The sequence below is a fragment of the Lissotriton helveticus genome, chromosome 1_1, assembly GCF_964261635.1.
Source record: "Lissotriton helveticus chromosome 1_1, aLisHel1.1, whole genome shotgun sequence".
In the NCBI taxonomy this organism is placed as follows: domain Eukaryota; kingdom Metazoa; phylum Chordata; class Amphibia; order Caudata; family Salamandridae; genus Lissotriton; species Lissotriton helveticus.
In genome coordinates this window covers 5568509-5587477 of record NC_136057.1, presented here as the reverse complement: position 1 = coordinate 5587477, position 18969 = coordinate 5568509, and the positions used below count along the sequence as shown (strand labels likewise).

Genomic DNA, 18969 nt, shown 5'->3' with positions numbered 1-18969 from the left:
CCCATGGTGCGCTGCATTTACAATGCGGCGCACCATTGTGCAAGGCAGGGAAGATGCGTGACGCATCTTTCGGCGTACGGGCAGCGCATTGCTGGAGTCATGTCGCAAGTGCGACATGACTCCTGCAATGCACAGGGGCCACCCCTACATTGCATGGTGCATCACCCTTACGCCTGCTTCAAGCAGGCGTAAGGAATTGACGTAGAAAGTGACTCAGTGAAATCTTGTAGATTTCACTGAGTCACTTTCCAGGGGCGTTCCTGCGATGGAACGCCCACCCCTGCACTGTAACGCCTACATGAAACCTGACGCAGGTTTCATGTGGCGCAGGGCCTTACACCGTGACGCATCTCCATAGATGCGTCACGTTGTAAATGCCTCGTAGGTATGCGCCACGTTTATGCCGCCTTGCGTGACGCAACAGCGGCGTAACCGTGGCGCAAGGGCCTCATAAATCTGCCCCTAACTACGGAGTGGTCAAAATTCTGCCAGTTCTGAGAGCGGAGTGAAATATTTCTCCTACCCCTAATGTAAATGCATTTCATAGGGGTATTCTATGGTATAATGGTTTGAATGCATGTAAAGGTATCTCGTGTAGTTATCCTATGGTATAATGGTTTGAATGCATGTAAAGGTATCTCGTGTAGTTATCCTATGGTATAATGGTTTGAATGCATGTAAAGGTATCTCGTGTAGTTATCCTATGGTATAATGGTTTGAATGCATGTAAAGGTATCTCATGTAGTTATCCTATGGTATAATGGTTTGAGTGCATGTAAAGGTATCTGGTGTAGTTATCCTATGGTACAATGGTTTGAGTGCATGTAAAGGTATCTCACGGAGTTATCCTATGGTATAATGGTTTGAGTGTATTTATAGGTATCTCATGTAGTTATCCTATGGTAGAATGGTTTGAGTGTATGTAACGGTATCTTATGTAGTTATCCTATGGTATAATGGTTTGAGTGCATGTAAAGGTATCTCACGGAGTTATCCTATGGTATAATGGTTTGAGTGTATTTATAGGTATCTCATGTAGTTATCCTATGGTATAATGGTTTGAGTGTATGTAACGGTATCTCATGTAGTTATCCTATGGTATAATGGTATGAGTGAATGTAAAGGTATCTCATGTAGTTATCCTATGGTAGAATGGTTTGAGTGTATGTAACGGTATCTTATGTAGTTATCCTATGGTATAATGGTTTGAGTGCATGTAACGGTATCTCACGGAGTTATCCTATGGTATAATGGTTTGAGTGTATTTATAGGTATCTCATGTAGTTATCCTATGGTATAATGTTTTGAGTGCATGTAAAGGTATCTAGTGTAGTTATCCTATGGTATAATGGTTTGAGTGTATGTGAAGGTATCTCATGTAGTTATCCTATGGTATAATGGTTTGAGTGTATGTAACGGTATCTCATGTAGTTATCCTATGGTATAATGGTTTGAGTGCATGTAACGGTATCTCACGGAGTTATCCTATGGTATAATGGTTTGAGTGTATTTATAGGTATCTCATGTAGTTATCCTATGGTATAATGGTTTGAGTGTATGTAAAGGTATCTCATGTAGTTATCCTATGGTATAATGGTTTGAGTGTATGTGAAGGTATCTCATGTAGTTATCCTATGGTATAATGGTTTGAGTGTATGTAAACGTATCTCATGTAGTTATCCTATGGTATAATGGTTTGAGTGTATGTAAAGGTATCTCATGTAGTTATCCTATGGTATAATGGTTTGAGTGTATGTAAAGGTATCTCATGTAGGTATCCTATGGTATAATGGTTTGAGTGTATGTAAAGGTATCTAGTGTAGTTATCCTATGGTATAATGGTTTGAGTGTATGTGAAGGTATCTCATGTAGTTATCCTATGGTATAATGGTTTGAGTGTATGTAACGGTATCTCATGTAGTTATCCTATGGTATAATGGTTTGAGTGTATGTAACGGTATCTCACGGAGTTATCCTATGGTATAATGGTTTGAGTGTATTTATAGGTATCTCATGTAGTTATCCTATGGTATAATGGTTTGAGTGTATGTAAAGGTATCTAGTGTAGTTATCCTATGGTATAATGGTTTGAGTGTATGTAAAGGTATCTCACGGAGTTATCCTATGGTATAATGGTTTGAGTGTATGTAACGGTATCTAGTGTAGTTATCCTATGGTATAATGGTTTGAGTGTATGTGAAGGTATCTCATGTAGTTATCCTATGGTATAATGGTTTGAGTGTATGTAACGGTATCTCATGTAGTTATCCTATGGTATAATGGTTTGAGTGTATGTAACGGTATCTCACGGAGTTATCCTATGGTATAATGGTTTGAGTGTATTTATAGGTATCTCATGTAGTTATCCTATGGTATAATGGTTTGAGTGTATGTAAAGGTATCTCACGGAGTTATCCTATGGTATAATGGTTTGAGTGTATGTAACGGTATCTCACGGAGTTATCCTATGGTATAATGGTTTGAGTGTATGTAAAGGTATCTCATGTAGTTATCCTATGGTATAATGGTTTGAGTGTATGTAAAGGTATCTCACGGAGTTATCCTATGGTATAATGGTTTGAGTGTATGTAAAGGTATCTCGTGTAGTTATCCTATGGTATAATGGTTTGAGTGTATGTAAAGGTATCTCGTGTAGTTATCCTATGGTATAATGGTTTGAGTGTATGTAAAGGTATCTCGTGTAGTTATCCTGTGGTATAATGGTTTGAGTGTATGTAAAGGTATCTCGTGTAGTTATCCTATGGTATAATGGTTTGAGTGTATGTAAAGGTATCTCATGTAGGTATCCTATGGTATAATGGTTTGAGTGTATTTATAGGTATCTCATGTAGTTATCCTATGGTATAATGGTTTGAGTGTATGTAACGGTATCTCACGGAGTTATCCTATGGTATAATGGTTTGAGTGTATTTATAGGTATCTCATGTAGTTATCCTATGGTATAATGGTTTGAGTGTATGTAAAGGTATCTCACGGAGTTATCCTATGGTATAATGGTTTGAGTGTATGTAACGGTATCTCACGGAGTTATCCTATGGTATAATGGTTTGAGTGTATGTAAAGGTATCTCATGTAGTTATCCTATGGTATAATGGTTTGAGTGTATGTAAAGGTATCTCACGGAGTTATCCTATGGTATAATGGTTTGAGTGAATGTAAAGGTATCTTGTGTAGTTATCCTATGGTATAATGGTTTTAGTGTATGTAAAGGTATCTCGTGTAGTTATCCTATGGTATAATGGTTTGAGTGTATGTAAAGGTATCTCGTGTAGTTATCCTATGGTATAATGGTTTGAGTGTATGTAAAGGTATCTCGTGTAGTTATCCTGTGGTATAATGGTTTGAGTGTATGTAAAGGTATCTCGTGTAGTTATCCTATGGTATAATGGTTTGAGTGTATGTAAAGGTATCTCGTGTAGTTATCCCATGGTATAATGGTTTGAGTGTATGTAAAGGTATCTCATGTAGTTATCCTGTGGTATAATGGTTTGAGTGCATGTAAAGGTATCTCATGTAGTTATCCCATGGTATAATGGTTTGAGTGTATGTAACGGTATCTCACGGAGTTATCCTATGGTATAATGGTTTGAGTGTATGTAAAGGTATCTCGTGTAGTTATCCCATGGTATAATGGTTTGAGTGTATGTGAAGGTATCTCATGTAGTTATCCTATGGTATAATGGTTTGAGTGTATGTAACGGTATCTCATGTAGTTATCCTATGGTATAATGGTTTGAGTGTATGTAAAGGTATCTCATGTAGTTATCCCATGGCATAATGGTTTGAGTGTATGTAAAGGTATCTCATGTAGTTATCCTGTGGTATAAGGGTTTGAGTGTATGTAAAGGTATCTCATGTAGTTATCCCATGGTATAATGGTTTGAGTGTATGTAACGGTATCTCACGGAGTTATCCTATGGTATAATGGTTTGAGTGTATTTATAGGTATCTCATGTAGTTATCCTATGGTATAATGGTTTGAGTGTATGTAAAGGTATCTCGTGTAGTTATCCTATGGTACAATGGTTTGTGTGTATGTAAAGGTATCTGATGTAGTTATCCTATGGTATAATGGTTTGAGTGTATGTAAAGGTATCTCATGTAGTTATCCTATGGTATAATGGTTTGAGTGTATGTAACGGTATCTCATGTAGTTATCCTATGGTATAATGGTTTGAGTGTATGTAAAGGTATCTCATGTAGTTATCCCATGGTATAATGGTTTGAGTGTATGTAAAGGTATCTCATGTAGTTATCCTGTGGTATAAGGGTTTGAGTGCATGTAAAGGTATCTCGTGTAGTTATCCTATGGTATAATGGTTTGTGTGTATGTAAAGGTATCTCGTGTAGTTATCCTATGGTATAATGGTTTGTGTGTATGTAAAGGTATCTCGTGTAGTTATCCTATGGTATAATGGCTTGAGTGTATGTAAAGGTATCTCGTGTAGTTATCTTATGGTATAATGGTTTGTGTGTATGTAAAGGTATCTGGTGTATTTATCCTATGGTATAATGGTTTGAGTGTATGTAAAGGTATCTGGTGTATTTATCCTATAGTATAATGGTATGTGTGTATTTAAAGGTATCTCATGCAGTTATCCTATGGTTTAATGGTTTGTGTGTATGTAAAGGTATCTCATGTAGTTATCCTATGGTATGAGTCCTACCCTCTTGGACCTATGTTGTACATCTCTGAGGCAAGGGTTTGGTTTACGGTTTTCCACCATTCGATGTTCACTATTTCTGTAATGCCATGATCTGTATTCTATTGGAATGGATTATTTCCATTTCTTTATTTCATTTTTTCTTTTCCACCTAGCTCACATTCCTCTGAGATCTTGGGCCATATGTATGAAGAAAAATCGAATTCGAATTCCCAAAGGCCTTTGCTAATGTGAATTTGCTAAATGGCATGTATAAAGCAAAATCTGATGCAAAACAAGGAATCGCAAAATTTTTGATTCCTTATTTTGCAATTGCATTTAAGGAATCGCAAATTTTGCGATTCCTTAAATGCAATGTATGAAGCAAAACAAATTTACAAAATGTCCTGAAGGAATCACAAATTTGCGAATTCCTTGAAAAATGCAAATGTTTGCATTTTTCAAAGTGCCATGTGACGCACATACATGCCCTTAGGGCATGTATGTGCGCCACATGTGCACCCTATGCATATTTCAGGGGTGCAACTGTGATGTGTTTACTATGGGAACTGTATCAATACTCCTATTTCTGACCCTTGTCTGGTTAATAAATCACTAATAGCCATACAACGGCACAGAAACCCGTTTTCTGATTAGGTCATAGCGCATGCTATCACATTAGGCAAGCACTATTCCTCCAGCCCCCATAGAACGCATACCGTGTTCTCAAAACAAATCAAACCTCCAGCAACCTGGGAAATCCCCCGCAGCTATTGTTTTGATTCAGCCGAGAACTTCAGTAAAGAATGTACAAACGACCCGTTCTTATGACATCCTTATTGACGTATTTATGTCCATCCTTACGTCAATCTCGGCACCTTTCAGGTATAAATAATACCGACATTGCCCTAAGCAAACACGCGGTGGTGACGAGATTGGAGCAGCGCTACTTGTCGAGGAGCCCAGCTGATGCAGGAAGCCCACGGACGCTGCCCCTCCCTTTTGACGTGCTGAGAGAGACGCTGCCTTTTCTCCTGCTGAGAAATCCAGCCTCCGGCGTTTCCAGCCGCCCTCGCAGGCAGCTAGGATATCAAGACCTGAGATAGAGATACCAGCCCTCCAGCCTTCTAAATCCCAGCTACAGAACTGATTAACCCCTTACAGAGAATTCTTGGGTCAGATTCTTGGCAAACCAAACTTAACTTAAACTGCTACTTACTTACTCCTTCCCACGTATTAGGCTTAGGTCAGGTACACCGGGGTAGGCGTAGTTAGAAGCACCAGTTGAGTACGATTAGTCGATGTATATATGTATGTATATCTTTTATCCATTTTAAAGTATCATATGGCTAAGAAACCATATCAATGCTTTTACAGTATTATTTTATACTTCTGCTTTTATTGTATGCACTTTACTTAACCATAAGTATTGCAATAATATCGATCCATTTCTCTTGTATGAGAAAAGAGACTGATCAATAAATGACATCTTTTTATTGAACACGCCCGTCTCTTCTTTTCTCTACAATCTGGTGAAACTAAGAATGCACGTACTGACTGAGTGAAATAGCTGTCTTTTGTTTTCACACGACTCTAGAGATATACTCTTGATTAGGGGGGAGCAAAGTTGTCATGTTCTATGGTTGTCAGAAACTAAATCCCTTCTTGTCTATCCAGGGAGGTTAAACTCCTCCTTGCCTATTTGGGAAAGTTTCTAGTGAACTCTGAGCTAGCTGGCACACATAACTTTAAGTCTAATATCGTCAGTAGAAGACCTAGTTAACCTCAGCGTGGGGCGCCATGTAGTGTAGTTCCTATTTTCCCAATAGGCTCTGCGCATTGGAATAATATCTTCAATAGTATAGACGTAGGACTGAGGTTAACTAGGTTTTTTTCTGACGATATTAGACTTAAAGTTATGTGTGCCAGCTAGCTCAGAGTTCACTAAATCCCTTCTTGTCTATCCAGGGAGGTTAAACTCCTCCTTGCCTATTCGAGAAAGTTTCTAGTGAACTCTGAGCTAGCTGGCACACATAACTTTAAGTCTAATATCGTCAGTAGAAGACCTAGTTAACCTCAGTCCTACGTCTATACTATTGAAGATATTATTCCAATGCGCAGAGCCTATTGGGAAAATAGGAACTACACTACACAACAGGGTGTCCTTTGGACACCCCTGCACCCTTGAAATTATTCTCAATTTGCAATTAGCAAATTGCGAATCGCAAATTGAGAATAAGTTCCCGTTCATTCGTATGGGCCTCCTGGCCCATAGAAATGAATGGGAAAGTATTCCTTAATTGCAATTCGCAATTTGCTAATCGCAATTAAGGAATTTTAGGAAATCGCAAAAAAATGCGAATTTGTACATACATACCTATTTGCGATTCTCAAATAACGATTTTTTAAATATCGCTATTTGAGAATCACAAATCAGGTTGATGATACATATGGCCCCTTGTGTTTAGACATTTCTTGCATTTTAATGGATTTTTGATCTATAAAAAGCAGTAGGCCTGGCAAGAAAAGATAGTTTAACCTAACAATACTCATGTTAAGGTGCTTAAAGTTTAATTTCTGGTACTAAGTTTTTCAAATCTACAAATTAGCTTAAAACTTTGAAATAAAATGGACCGCTGGAGACAGCTTCCTTTAACACTCCTGGGTAGGGCGGCCATGTACAAAATGGTTATTCTACCGAAATTCCTATACGCCCTCCAGAATGAATATTATCCACTACCGGTGGCGGTCTTCACTAGGATCCATGCAGATTTAAGATCTTTCCTTTGGCTAGGCAAACAGGCGAGGGTGGCCCTGACCACATTACAAAGGCACCAATACAGTGGGGGAATCTCGCTCCCCAATTTGGAGGCCTACTACTGGGCGGAACACCTGACTCCAATTAATGATTGGCTCCATGCGTCGGCGGACCACCCGACGTATGCATTGGAAAGAGCTAAGTTGGCACCCAAAAATAAACTGCGATATCTCTATGGGAATGTAGGGGGGGCTCACCTTCTCCCTGCTACCTCCATAACTCTAAGGGCCTGGATGAAAGCTACAAAACGCATGGGCTGGGAAAAGAAACCTACACGGCAGACACTGCTGTGGCATTGCCACTGGCTGCACGAGCTGCGTAAATTACGCGGATTCCAGAGATGGGACGACATTGGCATTTCCACCATAGGAGATGTAATAGCCAAGGGGGAGCTGAAGTCGTTCAGGGTTCTCCAAGCGGAGTTTGGGTTACACAATAAGCAACATTTCAAATATGTCCAACTGCGCCATGCCTGGAAGGCCCAAAATATCACGCTTCTTGATATTCCTGAGTATGCACCACTGGAGGGGAGGCTTCTTCAGGAACACATGGTGGGGAAGGCGGTGTCCCTCACGTACAAAACACTGTACGTGTTTAGTCTGGTCTAAATGGAGACACTACCATGGATTGGATGGGGGGTTGTAGTAGGGTGAAGGATGGAAGTGGGGATGCGACACTGCTCTTAGACGGCGGGGGAATAGGTGGGAATGCATAACCATACTATTGACTGCATAAGGAACAGTGGGCCACCGGTTAAAGCAGGCCTTGAACGAATGCGTGTCCCTGGCTGATGGTAGGGGGGAAGAGGGAGGGGTATGAATGCGAACCCGATGCTTTCCTATCGTCTACTTCTATATATTGCAGAATCCTAACTTGAGCTTTTCACGTCCGATCACCAAGGGGTGAGGGAGGGGGGAGGGGGGAGGTACGTTAAAATAATTAAAAACGCAGAAACTTGGATGGCCTAAGACTGATTATAGCTGGTAATCATGGGTGAAAACACTACACCGGAAATGCTTGCCGCCCGACCTCCGGGGTAGTGTTTACAGCTGCTGTATACTGGGGTTCCCCGATGGACTGTATAATGGCTCCTTGTGTATCTGCAATAAAAATTTTATTAAAAAAAAAAAAACTTTGAAATAAAGTCCACTTACCTGCGTCGAGACATAGTGTCTCTCTCAGGTAGGGCAACACACCCATCCAGGAAGAGGAATCTTCAGTTCCAGGCTTGTCTCTTGCACAGGTGTAGTCCTGTCCACCGGCTCCTCCTTGTTTGTTATGCTGATCACACTGGGTCGGTGCTGCAGGGGAAAAGAAGAGGGACTGATTTAAAGAGAGAGAGAAGGTGAGAGAAAGGGATTAAATAAGAGGACTCAGAAGAAAGAGAGATACAGGCAAAGAGAGAGACAGGGCCGGACTGGCCGTTGCGGGCACCGGGCAATACAATGGTGCGCCGCAAGGGTGGTGGCCGTTTTTTGTGCCCCTGGGGGCCGTTTTTGTTACTGGGCCGAAAACAGGCCCCGGCAACTAGCTAGGTCGCACCCCAAACCTCCCCCACAGTGGGGGTGGGGGGGAGGAGTGGCCGTACACTTTGCCAGGGCCTGTTTTGGTTCCCATTCCAGCCCTGGACAGAGATAAAGGGAAAAGGTAAGAGAGTAAAAGAAAAGAGAGAACCAGAGGGGGAAGCTGAATAGAGAGGGAGAGAGAGACAGAGACAGAGAAAGAGACAAAGAGTTGAGAGAAAAACTAGGAGAGCATGAAAGACACAGAGCAAGATAAAGGGAACAGAGAGAGAGAAGAGGGAATGAGTGCACTGCAGATAGAGAGATAGAAATGGGTGAAATGGAAAGAGGAAAAAAGAGAAAGAGGGGTACAGGCAGAAATATATAAAGAAATGGAGGGATAGAGGGGGGAACTGGAAGAGAGTCTGAGTAAGAGTGAAAAATAGTGAAGGAAAAAGAAAGTATGTAAAATATTACTCTTGTAGTAACATTCCATTATAAATCCCATTACTCATAAATACTTTAGTAAATCAGCCATAAAGTGTTTTTTGAATCCTGGCTATATCGTCCATAGGCACAAGGTGGGGGGTAAGAAGAGAGAGAAAAAGTAACTACAGAGAGAGAGAAAAGGAGAGAGGAGGAGAGACAGAGACAGAATGAGAGAAAAAAGGAAGATAGAGAGATTGGAAGATATAGAGAAAGAGAGCCTGAGATAGAGATTGAGAGAAGGGGGAAGGAAAATGAAAGAGATGGGGGAATTAAGAAAGCGAGAGAGAGAAGAGAGAGGGAAATAGGCAGGAAAAGTGAAAGAGGCTGGGTCATCATTCTAGGCCAGCAATGTGGCTACGATTCTAAAAAACTCATTGGCGAAGAGGGGACGAGATGTGATGTTCACACCTCACAACAAGAGTGAAGCAGATAGAATTATATTCCAGTTTTTGCTTATGAATAAATTGATATTCTGGTGATATTAATCCTATTAATACATTGAGAGGAGAGATGCCTTCTTGCCCTACATCTTTGCCATAAACTGCTTCTTCTGCACAACACCTCTCTTAATCCGGGCAGAATTTCTCTTACAAAGCAGCCTGATTCACAAAATTAAGCTACGCTTTTGAGTATGCTAACTACTTTGTGGTATTCACAAACAGCACTTTTGTAATAACTTACACTTTTGTAGTATGTCTAGCACTACCAATTGCTAACCACTGGTATGCCCTCCTGTTAGATTTGAGGGTCTCTAGTTGGCACAGGTAGGTACTTGTGACAAATAGGGACCCTCTCCTTTAGGCAGGATAAGGGGATTACACTCCTAAAACAACCCCTGCTCACCCCCTTGGTAGCTTGGCACGAGCAGACGTGCTTTACTTCAGAGGCGTAGTAAGTTAAGCAGTTGTGACCACATACAGTAACCCAGTGACAACACTACAAATGGACACCACACAGGTTTTATTTCAAAAATAAGTAGACTTTATATATAGTTACCACAAGACCATAAACGACAAAAATACACAATACTATTACTTCAAGATGGTAGATTTAAGCTTAGATCAGTTCAGTTCTTAGATGCGACACTTTGCGTCAAAGTACCTTAGGTTGCGTTGCGCTTCCACGACAAGCAATGTCGCAGCGATGGAAATGCGGCAAAGTTCGGATACAAAGAAATAAAGACGTGAAGATCTTCCAGATGTGGCACGCTTCTCGGGGATGCGAGAAGTTCTCGGTTCGATGCGTGGATTGCAGCGGCGACACCCTTACGATGCAACTGCAACAGCTCCAGTGGCGACCCTCTTCTCCACGATGCGTGAAGCTTCTGCTCGATGCGCCAACTACAGTGACAACATCCAAGTTGCAATGGCAGCGGCTCCAAAGGCGGCGCGCTTTTCGGGGATGCGAGGTGCTCTTGGTCAATGCGATGCAGTGCGACAGTTCCAGCAGCGACACCCTCCTTCGGAGTTGCGACAGCAGGCACAGCAACAGCGACACGCTCCGACATCGTTGCGAGATTCTTCTCCTGATGTGGTGCAGTGCGACTGATGAAGCAAAGCTTCGCATAGTTTGCGGCTTGCCGAAGTCAAGAACCTCGTTTATGTATAACAAGGTAATCAATGTACGTCTTACTAACATTTATATTAAGTTTGCGTAAAGTTTGTGACGCTTGCCTATGTGTATTCCTAACTATTTTAATCCGTGTTTATAAAATGGCCGCTGCTTGTATTTAGTTACTGCGCATGCGTCAGCCACAATCACGTGTCCTGACGCGTCTGCAGAAGTGGAGGGAAAGTTATGCGCATGCGTAATTCATAGCTGTGCTTATCATGTGGTACTGCTCGTGCCACTGCTCTTGTGACTGTATCAATGTGGCTAACATTTAAACGCAATAGTTTTATTTCTTGATGATGAGTTAAAAGTACAAATCCTGTGATGTGTTTTCATAATGACATTACTATGTATTAATTTGTTTTTCGCTTACTTTTTATGTACCGCGGGGAATGGGGTTTGTCTGTACCGAGAACCATTTTGGAGGTCCTTCTGCGCCTGCGCGACTTGCCGCGGCATAGCAGACCTTGACTGATGGAACACAGCCAGTTGGCAGTGATGAGCAAGATGCTCCTGAGAAACGACCCGAAAACTCGGCTGAACCAATCATATGTTCTCACAGAGCAACATTGTTAAAGTTGCCATTGTATTTCTGCACCAGTTCTCATGAGAACCCCAATCTAGTTAGGCGGTACCCTATTATGCAAATGTAGGCTTGAAACTCTATGTCGTGATTGGTGTGTTACCCAAATCCTACCTTAGGACCAATCGAAATTGAGGGATTCTGACACTTTGCAACATTGGGGGGTGGTACACTGTCCCCAAACTGTATATTTACCCTGGGTTCACCTAGTGAACCGTCCGACTTGTCTGGTTTAGCTGACCTGTCACTGACCCAACGCACTCAATAGGTGACTGAAGATACAGAGAGCTGCGGAGCACTCTGTCCGAATTTGACCATAGACTAAGGTTCTACTGAACCTTAGAGTGCTGGCGAAGCATTTTACTGGGAGTTCACTGACCCAATCGGGGTCTTGATCGATAACTGCAGAGCGGGTGGAGCGCAGGCGTTGCTTCCAAACTGTGGGTTCCGGTCCTGTCCTGAGCGGTCCTGTCTTGAGGGTTTGCTGTCCTGTCCTGAGGGTCCTGTCCTGATTCCTATTACGAGGGTATCCTGTCCTGTCCTGGGTGTCCATTCTGCACCTGCTGTCCTTTGAGGGGTATCCTTCCTTGAGGGTTTCCTGTCCTTAACTGACCCGTGGCCAGGGTTTGGTTTTCCACACCATTCTAGGTAAATATTGTTCTGAAACTCTTAAAATCTTGCACCTTCTGAATTTCTAACTTTTGCTTTAATAAAGTTCATCATTGCACATGTTATATTTTCCATGCCTTTCCGCAACTATTGAAAGTCAATTACATATTTTCATAAGTTTGTTCTTATGTCTTCTTACTTGTTAGAGATTATATTTTGTATCGCAGTTTGTAATTTTCTGATATGGTCTAGAACTTCATTACCTAGACTGTTCAAAGGCCCCTTTACTTTAAGTGAAGCGTGTTACTCATTATAGGCCCTCCTATAGTTACCCATACATAGTCTGCCCATGCTTAGATATTACTGAATTGCATAGTATTTTTCTCTTGCATTTTATATCAGTATTTCAATGATTACCCTATCATTATTTTTATATAGCTACATAATTTACATTATCTTGGTCATTGATTGTCTCATTCTTGTATACTTGATGCATGAAGAAAACGAACTTTAGATAAACATTTTAAAACTTCCAGTTGTCCGTGGTCATTTCAACAGTATTTTGAATGTTATTGGTTTGGGTTTGTATTTTGCTGCCTTTCTTTACAGCTAGCTCCCTGATTCATTGTGGTCATTAGATACCCGCATCGGGGGATGGTAAGTCGGGTGCACTGAAAATAATAGTAGGGAACACACACACACAACTTGGTAGAGCTCGTGAAGTCACCTGATCGAGGTATATGGTGATTTTGAAAAGTATATGGGCCCTGAAGCCGGAAACGGCGAAAACTATTGGTCGGGTGGCCTCGCGCGCTCTACCAGTTTTCTGGTAGCAGAGGATGGTTAGGGACTAGTTGAGAGTAAGGCAGGGATTAGTTGGACTAGTTGAGTCGGAAGCTGCTAGTATATTGATGCTGCTAGAAGAGCGGCTGTTCTAAGAGACCTGATCATTCTCTTGTGAATACGCTGCTGAAACTCATGAATTTTTGCATTGTTATTATTCTTGTTCTTATATTGTTATATGTACTAATCCATGCATTTGTAAACCGTATCGTTTCATGTTGTCCGAACTCCCCGGGGAATTGAAAGGGCAAGTGGTGAATAGAATCCATTGTCCTGAGGTCACAGGCTCGAGGAAAGTTAGGTGCAGGTTAGGATAACCGGGAAGCACTAACTAGGGTTTTTCTGAATACATGTGTGAATAAATGACAGTAACGGGGTTCATTGGCAAAATTCCCATAGTGGCGTAACCTAGTAAGGGTCACATCGGAAGAGTAGCAGGTTCCTCGGAGCTAGCGTGAAAGCAGAGGGGTCCGCTGAGAAACCTTAAACTCGGAATATATCCCGGAAAGAAGTGGATGAGTTTAGGGGAATAACAGGTTCACCGATGCTAGAGTGAAGGGTAGGCGGAAGAGATCTGCCCGCAGCGAGTGAAAAGTAAATGGAAGTAGTTTACTTGCAGTAAAACAATTCTTTCTCTGTCTAGACACTTGAGCACTGTGGCGAATGTGTATTTGTTGTAAAATAACCAAGCACTGAGCACTTTAAAAGAAAGAAAGTTTCCGTTACCTTGTGAAGGGAGGGGGTCAGCCGCGAAGCGTCTCTGACGTCACTCTGTGCCGCGCTGGGATTGGTAGAAGCAGCGGGCGGGTAGCGGAGCTGAGTTTGTAAAGGAGGGGTGAGCGCCGGAGCGTGGGAACTGTCTCACGAAGGGGCCGCGCACCCATTGGCGGAGCTTATTTAGTGTCGCGCACCCATTGGTTGCACGAATTTCTGAAGCGCGTTCTGATTGGAGGTAGTTTGTAAACAAAGTTTAGCGTAGAAGTCGTATGTGGCACTCGCAGACTACAGGAACTCGACCTGATCCAAGGCACCTAGGGTTTGAAAAGGATCAGTGGAAGACTAATAGATACGATATTATGTACGGAACAAAGAGAAAAATGTCCCTTGTAAGTAAGGTGAAAAATTATTTTAAAACGGACAAACCGATTAAATCTAGAGAAGGTGTTCTTGTCCCACCACCCAATACTCCCGCCTCATTCATGATGTTTGACCGAGGGTACAATACCTGTGTGTGGTTGGAGAATTGGGTGAAGTACACAAAAGATGACGGAGTATTGGCTTTTCCGTTAGATGGTACTTTCAATGGTAGGATCTTATTTAATTTAAGAACCCGAATGAATGAACTGCATCCCAGGCCAAGACTAACGCAGTATGAGGCATTAGAGGAATGGGAGAATGAGGCTTTTGAAAGAGAAAGACCCCGAATGGACAAGGGTTTGACCAAGTGGTACCCCAGGCAGAAACAGGAGTCCAGGGATAAAAGGATGAAACAGTGGAGGCAGAGCATGATTGTTGAGGGTCTGTTCCCCATGATGCCGGCATGTCATAACCCTGCAGCAGGTGAGAAAAGTACTGAAAAATGTAAGCATTGGGGGGCCCCGGGGGAATCAGATGATGAATTGATAGATGACATTTGTACCAGAAGTCCGCCACCTTATAATGAGGGAACCCGACCTTCCAGTGTAGGAGATGCTCCCCGACGCCACTTCCTCAAGGAAGAAGACAGGTCCCTAGGACTGGGAGGGGGTGGTCAAGGGTTACCCTATTTTGAGAAACCAGAACCGACGGAAACAAGGGATATATATCCCAAAGTGCCCGTAAGTCAGGAAGAAAAATACTCACGTACAAAAATGTTCCTTCCCAGACCCCTGTATGAAAAAGAAGAAAAACCATTGAATTCAGGATTGCCTTTTGTTCAGCCTCCATATGAGGAAGAACGCAGGTCCTTTAACACTGGAACTTTATTCCCGAAACCAAATTATGGTGGAGGACCAAGTGAAACGCATCCTACTGCCCCGAGTTTTACTCCTCCGTTGACCCCACAGATATTACATGACACAACTTTAAGAAGGATACTAGTGGAAAAGGAGCAAGAGGCTCTAACTAGACAAAGGACAGAAATAATTCAGAAAATCTCCCAGTTAAATACCAGTCCTGAGGCATTGACTATTCCAGTAACTATTGGACCGGTGGTCCCGTTATACGGAAATGGTCAGGGAAATCCGATTACTCCAGTTATGACCCCAGTCATGGCAACCCCGAGACAGGAACCGATAATCATAGATGATCAGTCCAGTGAGTGCGAGTCTGAAGTTGCGTTCTTGGACTTGCCAAACAAACCGACCGGAAAGGGAATGCAGCAGAGGCATAACCCTTTTAATGCGAAAGAGATTAAATTAGAGTCAGCAACAGGCACTAGGAATGTCTCTCTGGTAACTCCAGATGACATTGAGAGTTGGAGTCGTGAATTAGAGAAACAGACTCCGCAAACGAAACCTTTAGACCTCTACAAGCTGAGGGTAGAAATAGAAGAGTTAATGGCAGGAAATGTGGGGTTGGATCGATTGAACACTTACTCTGAAGAAGAATTGTCGTTCATATGTAAAAGCTTTACAAGGAACACCAGAGTGCTCCACGAAAAACTGACCGAAACAGCAGTTAGTATGGGGGTAGATATCTCAAAATCCAAGCCCTTACAAAAACCGTACAGAGCAGACTTCTCAGACAAAGATATAGAGCACCTGAATGTGGCAGGAAAAAAGTTGCAGATTAAAGAATTAATGGGGGTACTGCAGAAATGGGGAGATGTGGAAAGATGGAGAAGCAGGTGGGCGAAAAAGAGGGAAGAGGCTCGCTCCCGACAAGTGACTCCTGAATTTGCTTTAAGGGAGGTAGAAAAACCTGAGCAGTTATGCCCCATGCGCGAAGTTCCAGGAGGGAAATATGTGCATGTCCCCTGGTCTAGACAGGATATTGTGTCCTTCACGAACGATTTTCCAAAATTACGAGAGAAACCAGTTGACTGGTACAGACAGGTGGAGAGGTTCGTGAAGGTACAGAAATGTCTGTGGAAAGACCTGGATGGGTTTTTCGACATTGTGGTTCCAGTAGATTTATGGACCCAGTGTAAAATAGCCATAGACTGGCCTAGTGAGGAGTACCCAAGAAATAAGGAAACAGGGGAGCCATCAAAGGATGTCATGCGAAAATATGAGCAGGTAATTCAGCATTTGAAAGAAAAGGTGCCCGCAAAGGAAACTGATTGGACAAAAATAGATAGAACAACACAAGAAAGGGACGAGACAGTGCACTCCTTCTATGAGAGGTTATTGCAGGTATTTAAAACATACAGTGGTATTGATAACATCGATTTGAAGGACATGACACACTTTATTTACAGGTTTGTAAATGGGTTAAGACCTGAAATTTGTCAGTGGATAAAAGATAATAAAATCTGTTGGCATACAAAGAAGATGGATGAGGTCCTGCGGTACGCTAAGTACTGCGAGGACGAGATGGCAGAAAAGAAAAAGGCTCTTAAGGAAAAAGTAATGTGGGCTCAGGTGAAGCTCGCAGAACAGCAGGAAAAACAATTGAGTAACATGGTTAAAAATGCTGAGAACAAAAGTCCTGGGGGAGGGGGTGGAGGAAAGCCCCGGCCCAAATTTAGCAGGGAAGAGGCTATGAAGAAATTTCCCTGCCATCAGTGCGGCGAAATTGGACACTGGCGAAACGAGTGTCCCCAATTATTAGATGATAATGCAAAAACTCCTGATTTAACTCCACAGACGCAGAAAGAAAGACCAAGAAAGACTCAACCCCAGGTAAAAACAGTCCAGGTACCTCGAGCACCCAAGCAGGTATACAGGGGAAGACAGGCAGAGGGTGAGGAGATAGAAGTTTGGGAAACTGGGGAGAACAGAAATACAGCAACTTCGCAGTATCTGCTAAATGATACCTTCCTTTGTAAAGATCAGGACTGACGGGGCCTGAGAGGGGAGGACGAGGAGTGCGTACTTGGCGCTTCCTTGCCGGTAGACCAGACTGGACCATACATTGAAGGAAAGGTTGACGGAAATGATGTCACCTTTCTGTTGGACACTGGTGCTACCCGTTCTACTGTAAGAACAGTGGACGTTCCAAACCTACCCCTCTCGGGAGAAAATATCCAAGTAGTGGGTGTATCTAATCAATTGATTAGTACTCCTGTTACCGAACCAATGGAGATTTCAATTGGAAATTTTAAACAGATGCATAGATTTGTCGTCTGTGACACCAGTCCAGTGAATCTACTGGGTCGTGATTTGCTGTGCAAAATGAACTGTACCATCTTTTGCACACCAAAGGGTGTTGAAATACAGACCCCAGATGAAGATGGCATTTATAAACTATTGTTACTTAGACCTGACTCAGAAATTAAAAGATTGACCCTGCAGGACTTGCCCCAAGAACTCCAGGAAGCAGTAACGCCAGAGGTGTGGGATTTCACTGGAAAAGATGTGGGGTTGATGAAAGATGTGGACCCCATACAGATAGCCATCAAGGACAATGCAGTATATCCTAACACTAGGCCCTACCGAATGAATGCTGAAGTGAAAGCAGGTGTCACTCTGGAAATTCAAAAATTATTAGAAGGAGACATCATACAGGAAGTAATGAGCAGCCCATGCAACTCACCGATTATGGGCATCAAGAAGCCTAGCGGCAAGTATAGGGTAGTGCAGGACCTAAGAAAGGTAAACAAAATTGTAGTTCCTTGCTGCCCTATTGTCCCGAACCCAGCAGTGATATTGTACCAGATTCCTTGGGATGCCGAGTGGTTCACTGTGATTGATTTATGTCATGCATTCTTTTCGATACCCCTGCACCCCGACAGCAAATTTCTTTTCTCATTTGCCTTCGAAGGTCACGTGTATTGCTGGAACAGGGTCCCTCAAGGGTATACAGAGAGCCCCTCTATCTTTAATCAGATCTTGAAAAAATGTCTAGAGACTTTGATCTTACCTGGGAATTCGGTCTTAGTGCAGTACATAGACGACCTTCTACTGGCGTCTAAAAGTCAAAGGGACTGTGTAGTTGACACCATTGCCCTCCTAAATCATCTGTGTGAGAAAGGGCATAAAGTGGCCCCTGACAAACTACAGTTCTGTGCGAAATCAGTGAAATATCTAGGACACCAGATAGAAAAGGGTGTCAGAAAAGTCACATCAGAAAGAGTGAGAATAATTCAAAAGATGCAGTTGCCCCGTACTCAAAAAGATGTCAGAATGTTCCTGGGTGTACTAGGCTACTGTAGGCAGTGGATTCTGGGATTTGCAGCCTTAGCCAGGCCTTTGATAAAAATGACCACGAGAGGAATGCCAGATATTGTAGAGTGGGACGATGAAAGCCTAATGGCTTTCACAAGACTGAAAAACTGTCTGTGTACAGCCCCTGCGCTGGGAATGCCAGATTATTCCAAAGAATTTGCCTTATTCTGTGACACTCGCGATAATTGCGCATTGTCAGTCCTGACTCAAGAACATGGCACGACCAGAAGGCCTGTGGCCTATTTCTCTGCCACTTTGGACCCAGTAGCTGCTGGGTTGCCAGGCTGTCTGAAAGCAGTAGCTGCTACCTGTGCAAGTTTGGAACAAAGTGAGTCCATAGTCATGGGACATCCTGTGACTGTGTATGTTTCACATGGAGTGGTAATTCTATTGACCAGAACTAAAACACAGTATCTCACCCCTAGTCGGCTGACTAAATACGAGAGGATTCTTGTGGGTGCAGCAAATGTAAGCATTGTTAGGTGCGGTATTCTGAACCCTGCCACTTTACTCCCCGACTCCCTGGAAATGGAAGGGGGGG

At 42.6% G+C, this 18969-nt stretch overlaps 1 protein-coding gene across 8 annotated transcripts in view; it reads right to left on the bottom strand.

Moving 5' to 3' along the window:
• Positions 1-18969, bottom strand: part of LOC144806278 (collagen alpha-1(XII) chain-like) — a 655546-nt gene that overhangs the window by 186544 nt on the left and 450033 nt on the right. For all 8 annotated transcript variants that reach the window (XR_013606560.1, XM_078673198.1, XM_078673438.1 and 5 more), the window contains one exon: positions 8637-8783. Coding sequence is in view for 7 of the 8 variants with exons in the window: in XM_078673198.1 (XP_078529324.1) it covers positions 8637-8783 (147 nt within the window). In the remaining variant the exon portion in view is untranslated. The remainder of the gene's footprint in view (positions 1-8636; positions 8784-18969) is intronic.